The 8,393-nt window shown below is 41.3% G+C and overlaps 1 protein-coding gene across 1 annotated transcript; it reads left to right on the plus strand.

Annotated features, from left to right (window-relative positions):
* The first annotated feature begins 3,961 nt into the window (after positions 1–3,961).
* Positions 3,962–7,561, plus strand: LOC116208346 (inorganic phosphate transporter 1-1-like). The gene is made up of 2 exons (XM_031541724.1): positions 3,962–4,108; positions 5,694–7,561. The coding sequence occupies exon 2, from the start codon at positions 5,743–5,745 to the stop codon at positions 7,354–7,356; it is 1,614 nt and encodes a 537-aa protein (XP_031397584.1). The 5' UTR covers positions 3,962–4,108; positions 5,694–5,742; the 3' UTR covers positions 7,357–7,561.
* The last annotated feature ends 832 nt before the right edge of the window (positions 7,562–8,393 follow it).

Genomic DNA, 8,393 nt, shown 5'->3' on the forward strand with positions numbered 1-8,393 from the left:
GCCAAAAGCATTAATGAGCATTGATGAAGGCTTGAGTGTTGTCTTCAAACTTCTTGAATATTTTCATGTAAGAGTACAAGTTGGCTTCTTGCATTGAAGAAGATGAAGAAGCTTCTAGAGCAAAGGGTGACTCATCTTGGGCATCCCGTCGGTCCCACGACCGAAGAGGAGAAACTGGAAAAAAGTTCGGGTCTCGATTTATCGCGCATTCGAGGCTCGTGGTTCGAACCGAATGTTGAATTATCGATATACGCGAGGAAACGGATTTAATTAGTCTGAGATTGGCATTTTTCGTGAGAAATTGCCAAATGTCTGTATGAGGCTCGGAAGCCGATTTTGCTCCTTTTATGCATTCAGAGCGAGCTTACCCACTTCTGACAGCATATCTTGTATCTGCATCTCACGTCAATCATTTTGACATAAATTGTCAAATTACGTAGACACTTAACACTTAAGCTGGTAAATGCAAATATAGAACCAGAGATGTCCTAGGAGGCCGAAACTGGATTTCTTATATTGCTTTCTGAATTTCTTGGGCGATCCGAAGATCACTATGATCTCTGTTTGCCGAGATGGGGCCTCCAAGGATATGAAAAGTACATCTGAGACCCTTAAAGCACTGCTCGAGGGGTCTAGATGAGTTGTGTGATTCATTCCGACGATTCCACATTGAGCCTTGAGAAGGCTAGCACTGTGTAAGGTAGGCATCCGGCATCAAGTTTCCCCAAAGAGGACCTCCGGATATGAATTTTTACTGAAAATGGTCTTTTGTGCTCCTCGGAGGTTACTCGGGAAACCGTGAAGGGTTTTGCTGTTTGATTTGTCCAATTACGTCTATCCACTAGAGTTTTCGGGGCAATACAGGGTCAACTTCGTTTGAAATTATTCCATCAGACCAGTCTCCGGTTATGCTCTTCCAGAGAGGGGTATGCTCGTTTTGTCGCTCGAAAGTCATTCGGGGTGTCTGTATGGCTTCTAAAAGACAATCTGAAGCACTGTCCGTGCTCTGTATGATTGTGGGGGCATGGCCGCATCTGATATTTGGAATTAACTATTTTCCGAGAAACTGGCATTTTTGGACTTCCACTGAAAAGTTGTCTATATACAGAAAGTTGTTCTGTATAGAGCAAATGATTTGCAAAATGCCTTTAGGGACACTTTTCATTTGTTTGGCATTGGAGTGGATTTTTGGAGTTTAATATTGGCTATCTTCCGATGATGGAGCGAACTATCGGAAAATAGGACTGTTTATGTGGTATACTGAAAATGCCGGTTTTGGATATTGTTGAGCTCTCTAGTCGCTCTGTTGCCTTTCGGTGACCGCGGGAATCCTTCTGTTGTATGGACATGTCATCTGCTTAATTTTGTTGACTCGAGGATGAATAGTGATTTCTTGCTCTGTTTAGTTTTCTTTTATATTCCTGCTCGAGTCGTGGCCTAAATTGCTGATGATACTATTGTTTGGATTGATGAGCCAAAATGGGGTGCTGACACCCATGTCATAGCCTGAATTACTGCTGACGCACATTGCTTGAACTGGTAGACCAAAATGGGATGCTGACAGGCATAGATTTGAAACCACTAAAGAGATGTAACGTTTCGACCCAACAATTAGATCATTTGGCGATAGCACGTTGACCGAATCAGGTAAAATTTTGTTAGGGTTCAACATGAAATCACAAGAAATTTGAGTACTATAGAGGGAACACTCGATGAATAATTCCTCCAAAAGTCACCCACTTTGACGGAATACCCATGGATTTGCAATGGATTTGTTCCCTTTGAAAGTCCTTCCTCGCAAATATTTGCAAGGGACTTCCCTCACAAAATTTTCTAAGGACAAAATCCTTGGCAAATCCCTCGAAATAATAACGAGGTATTTTTGAGGGGAACTTCCCTAAAAAAAAAAAAATTGGCGCCTACAAAGGGTATGGGCCACGCGCACCATTCTCCTCATCGTTATGCACTTGGGAGGAAGTCGAACAAGGTCTCGCCCATAAACACCGGCACGGTCCACAACTCATGACCCTCATGAGAGCACTCTAACTAGAACTACTTACTGTTCATTTGACCATATTGTCCTTAATCTATCTATCAGTTGTATCACTATTTATAATATGGTTACAAAATTCAGTTAATAGGTTTCATAGCATATCCTATTAATAACCGCTTAAGATTTGACCGCCACAGTAATTCCAAGCTTACTCTCAAGTGGTTTGGTAATTTCAAGATCATAAGTTCAAACTCCCCTATGTATTAGTGTCGGAACATTTGATAGAAGTGTCCTCTTTACTTGGATTTGAGGGACACCGGCTATTGTGAACTATACTAGACATTTGGTGGTGTTACGCTTACTGGACCAATGCTTACGTTGGCTATTTAGTTCGTCTGATATATTATTTGTGGTTGAATAGAGAATCTAAACATTGTATAGCGGGAGCAGTAAGGTTGCTATTACTGTTGCTTACCATTTTATTCATAAAGAAAAAAACCACTTAAAATTTGGATAGGTTTCAAATAATCCTATTAATATCTGAATTAGACCGGGTCTCAAATGAGCGGATCCAATTTGGCCAAATTTAGTTATACTAATGTAGATTGGTTCAAATGGTTGAGCGCTTGTTTCTCTTAAGTAAAGTCTTGGGTTCGAGATCGGTGGATGGAGAAAATTCACACTGAATGAGTTTTACTAGATTGTGGACTGATTCGGCTCGACTGGATTACTTAGAATTTATTGATGTTCGAATATCAGGGTTCACATTGAAAAGAAAAATGTATTTTTAAGGATTTTAAGGATTTTTTTTTAAGGGAGCCAAATGGGTGCTTGAAAAGTCACAGAACAACATAATACGTGAAAAGGACTACATGCCTACATGGCACTGTATTTTATCCTCAGAGCCAAAGTAATTTTCTACATATCATCTCTTGGAGGTGGTGTATATCGTCATTTTCAATCAATAAATAATAGAGAACGCGTTTTCTCATGCCCTTTTTTTACCCCTCCCTTGAAAGCGAAGGAAAGTAATATCCACGGCCATAGTCGTAGTTATTCACACAGAAAAGATTGCTACTTTTCCACTCTGGATACATAACACAAAATCAGAATTACAACAAGTGGGATCCACACGGCTGAACCACTTTCTCATTTAGAAAGATAGAAACAAGTAAACAAATAATAAATGAAACAAATAAATCCTCTTAATTATATATAAATCCTCTTCCTTACCGAAAAAAATATATATAAATCCTCTTAACTATCTTAATTTAAACCATGGTTAAACTCTAACCCGGACCGTTAAGCGCCCAAACCTCCCTAGCTAACCGCTCCCTCTCTCTTGTGTCTCTGCTAAACTCCTTCAATAAAACTCCCACCCGGGACTCCGATCCCCACTCATTATATCATTAAAGCTCTGCGTACAGCGCGCTTCGTCCGGCACCGTTGAACGACGACGTTGCATCTATCCCTTTCCACAGAGAGATGACGTTATGTTATATATCGTCATTTTCAACCAATAAATAATAGAGAACGCGTTTTCTCATGCCTTTCTTTTTCCCCCTTGAAAGTGAAGGGAAGAAGGAAACGACAGTATCATTAATATCCAAGGCCCCGGTCGTAGTTATTCACACAGGAAAGATTGCTTCTTATCCACTATGGATACATAACACAAAATCAGAATTACACCAAGTGGGATCCACACGGCTGAACCACTTTCTCATTTAGACAACTTCTGATCGAATTTTTACTTGTTCACGGTGGATGTGTGATAATGACTTCGTATCCTTCCAAGCGATAAGATGTTCCTTGATCCCAGAGAGTATACATTATAATGTTTATTTCCAGCGATTATTGGATCAATGACGACAAGAGGAAAAGGATATGTACTTTTGCTCCTTCTATGAAATCACCAGGAAACCTTTTTGGTTCTATATGTGGTTAGACTTTGACTTTGGGTATATACTTCATTAGATGCCCAAGTGATTCCCTTGGATTGGATTGCAGGCCGAGCAGGGCATTTATATAAGCCCAGCCACTTGCAGCCCTCAATGCCCATCCATTGCTTAGTTAGTGACTTCCTTTCCTCCTAGTCCTAAAAAGAGAAACAAATTGGTCAGTCTCTCTCTCTCTCTCTCTCTCTCTCTCTCTCTATGAACATTCCATTTTATTTTCTTTTTCTTTTACATTCTTAAGGGTTTAGAGACGTGCAGCTTAATATATGCTGATTTGGCCACTATGGATTCTACTATATGATTATGTCAGATGAACGAACAAGTAGCTTTCTGTTGCGCTTTTTGCAGACAACGTTTTCCCTCGTTTTACGATGATTTTTTATTGATGTGGCCTACTTCCATTTCTCTGCATTACTCGTTTGCATGCACTCCCAACTTAAGATATATTTGCATGCCCGTACCTTCGAGCAAAACAAACTTGCATACATGTGCTAATTCTTACAGCTATATACAAGTCCGTCAAATGCCTCCCTAACATCAACTGTGAACATAATATGCTGGGAAAATTCCATATACGACCATGATTCAACTAGCTTCCATAATATGTGCGCGTGTTTTAAATGCCCTTTTCCCAATAATCATATATAGTGATTTTCCAAGTAGTTTTGATATGATGAAAGTCCGATGTCTAGACAGCAAGACGAATTGATCTTTTAAAGTGTGAACATATTTCTGTTTTCCATTTGAATCAAAATCGAAAAGCAAAAGATCGTCATGGTCTTGAGTCATTAGCCAGTGGTTGGACCAAGTTAGATTATTAAATCTAAGTGGGGCTAGTCAATTTTTAGGTGAGTCATTGGCGTGTGCCATGTTTGGATGAACTTATGACCAGGGCAGTTGATACCGCTGGCAGGATGTCAAAATCTCCGGGGCAGTTGATAAATCTGCTTCAACATCATTCTTAAAACATTTGTTTTTTTTTCTTTTTTTTTTCTTTTTTGCCCTTTTTTAGAGCCATCCTTTGCAAGAAATTACTTCTTTCCCTTTGTGAAAACTGTGATTGCTACAGTACCATCATGTGCCGACTACGGAATATATGTGACATTTGGTGAAAGGTCCCAATCTTCCTTCAATAATGGAAGGGATATCTTTTCCAATGTTTTTGTTATTAAATCAATATATCAAGTCATGCATGAATGTATAGTTGACCAGTGGACTATAGATGTCTCGTCATAGCAATTGAAGTCCTTTGCATTTTCCAGGGAAGAAAGATATCCCAAAAAACTGTCTTTCTCACGTAAAGAGGTCCTTGGTTCGACGGTAAGGGCCTATTTGATTTTAAGATTTTATTTTAAAATTATAATTCTAATTTAACTTTATTCACTACAAAACAAAATAACAAAGTCAAAAAGTAAGTCCCATTTATACTATTTTTTTCATAACAAAACAATATAATTCATATAAAATCAAAAGGTGGGCCCCATTTATTCCATTCAAAATCAAAATCAAGATCTAATTTTAAAATCCTAAACCAAACGTAACCCAAAGCTTCTCGTGCCTTTTTTTTTTCTCCTCTATCGGTTTCCTTCTAAACCCACGAGTCACTTTTAAAGTCGGGGAAAAAAAAAAGGAAGAAGAACAAAAATCTGTCTGTTTCCTCCCAATTGCGCAGTGACTTGGAAACTCTCATTCCATTGACTTGGAGACCTTATACATGTTGGAACAATATGGTCTTCACATTGCAGGAACTTGAAATATAGCTGAGGGGAGAGAAGCCCTGCAAAATCTTAGCCAATGGCTGGGAACCATCTCGGAGTGCTTAATGCACTCGATGGGGCGAAGACGCAATGGTACCATTTCACTGCGATCGTGATTGCGGGGATGGGTTTCTTTACGGACGCATATGATCTCTTTAGCATATCACTTGTCACCAAGTTGCTCGGTCGCATCTACTATTTCAATGGTGGGATCAAGCCCGGGACCCTGCCTCCCAGAGTTGCAACATCCGTCACAGGCGTTGCCCTCTGTGGCACTTTGGCTGGCCAGCTCTTCTTCGGGTGGCTCGGGGACAAGATGGGCAGGAAACGGGTCTATGGTATCACCCTTGTACTCATGGTCGTGTGCTCCCTCGCATCGGGTCTGTCCTTTGGGAGCTCGCCCAAGGGCGTGATGGCAACCCTGTGCTTCTTCCGCTTCTGGCTTGGATTCGGCATCGGTGGAGACTATCCCCTCTCTGCCACAATCATGTCCGAGTATGCCAACAAGAAAACCCGAGGGGCGTTTATCGCAGCAGTCTTTGCGATGCAGGGTTTTGGGATTCTTGCCGGAGGAATCGTCGCCTTGATCGTCTCTGCCGCATTCGACCATGCATTTAAGGCTCCTTCGTATGCAGTGGATAAGCTCCACTCGACTGCCTCTCAAGCCGATTATGTCTGGCGGATTATTTTGATGTTCGGTGCCATACCCGCGGCCATGACCTACTACTGGCGGATGAAGATGCCCGAGACTGCTCGGTACACTGCACTGGTGGCGAAGAATGCCAAAAAAGCGGCAGCAGACATGTCGAAAGTGCTGCACGTCGAAATCCAGGCTGAGGAAGAGAAGGTCGAGAGGCTCACTCAAGAGCAGTCCAACAATTTCGGCCTATTCAGCAAGGAATTCGCACGCCGCCATGGACTCCACTTAGTTGGGACCACTACCACCTGGTTCTTGCTTGACATCGCCTACTACAGCTCCAATCTCTTCCAGAAGGACATCTTCACAGCCATCAAGTGGCTCCCAGCACCAGAAAAAATGAATGCGATCCATGAGGTTTATCGAATTGCCAGGGCGCAGACCTTGATCGCCCTTTGCGGGACCGTCCCTGGGTACTGGGTCACAGTTCTATTAATCGACCGCATCGGGAGGTTCGTAATCCAACTCCAGGGCTTCTTCTTTATGACTGTGTTCATGTTCGCACTTGCGATACCCTACAATCACTGGAAGAAGGAAAATCGTATCGGCTTCGTCATCATGTACTCCCTGACGTTCTTCTTCTCAAACTTTGGGCCCAACGCCACCACGTTCGTTGTGCCAGCAGAGATCTTCCCTGCAAGGCTCCGGTCAACCTGCCATGGTATATCGGCTGCTGCCGGAAAGGCCGGCGCCATCGTTGGGGCATTCGGATTTCTCTATGCTTCCCAGAGTAAGGATAAGGATCCCTCAAAAAGAGATCCTGGTTACCCACCTGGCATTGGAGTCAAGAATACACTCATCGTGCTTGGGGTTATCAACTTGTTCGGGTTTCTATTTACCTTTTTGGTTCCCGAATCGAAGGGCAAGTCACTCGAGGAGCTGACCGGAGAGAATGAAGAGGAAGCCGGTGCTACAGAAATGCAGGCCACTTCTGGGAAAACAGCTCCGGTTTAATTATTTCGCTGTTGTGGCTAATCCGGTTTTATATATAGAAATTTGAAGATTAAGTTAAATAAGTTGTTTAAGCACATTTTCTGTACTTGTGCTTCCTCTTATATAGGAGAAAGTTTTATTTGTAAACTGTGTACATGAATGAATGTTAGCATATTACATCATGTTATCGAAAAATATTGTCATTGTGAGATATTTTCTGATTGAACTGATGATCATCCTAGCTAGTCATACTTCATTTTTTTTTTTTTTGTAAAATATGGGCATTCCAGCCTACTGATTTTTGCTCGGGGTGACATGGCCAGGACCACTAGAGATTCTAGTGAGTTTATATAATTCCAGTCTGCCAAGAAGTTAGAATATCTCTGATTAAGGGGCTATAGGGAAAAAAAATGCGGAAATTAGACGTTTCTCCTTTTAAGATTGAAACCATGGTTGTTAGAATCGCGATTCAAATCATAAAATCTTACGATTCTATGATTCAAGAGGCGGCTAGCGATTTCAATTCTATGGCATGAATTGGGAAGGTAGAATTATGGCAGAATCACGATTCGAATCGCAGAATAGTAGAATCAGACCGATTCTACGATTATGGTTTCAACCCAAAGTCGTATGCCCCTTCTCTCTCCCTCCTCATCTCTCGCATTGTGTGACAGTATTGCTCATTGGTTCTCTTATTTTATGAAAAGTTTGAAACTTGTCTCCTAGCTGTAAGTGATAGGGACCTGGAAAGTTTATGGAAATGCTTCAAATTGGGTTCCAGCCGATTCCTAATTGCCGTCTGGTTTGAGATGATCTAGGCTGGAATTTTTTTCGACTTTTTTAGGAGAAGATGATTCCAAGAAGGGACAGACCAAGAAAAAGTTAGAGAGGAAAAGCAGCTTCGCATATAGGATTCGTGATCACAGTACTATATTAATTTTCATTAGAGGTTGTTATAGTGTGAATGCTCTCTTGTGAAAACTAAACCATCTGATTTAGACGAAGGAAGTATGAAGCATCAAGATTTATCATTTAATGTTTACTTTTACTATTTTGAC

Source organism: Punica granatum, chromosome 5 (assembly GCF_007655135.1).
Source record: "Punica granatum isolate Tunisia-2019 chromosome 5, ASM765513v2, whole genome shotgun sequence".
Lineage (NCBI taxonomy): Eukaryota > Viridiplantae > Streptophyta > Magnoliopsida > Myrtales > Lythraceae > Punica > Punica granatum.

Coding starts and splice junctions, on each gene's coding strand:
- LOC116208346 (XM_031541724.1), top strand. CDS start 5,743: ATGGCTGGGAACCATCTCGGAGTGCTTAATGCACTCGATGGGGCGAAG.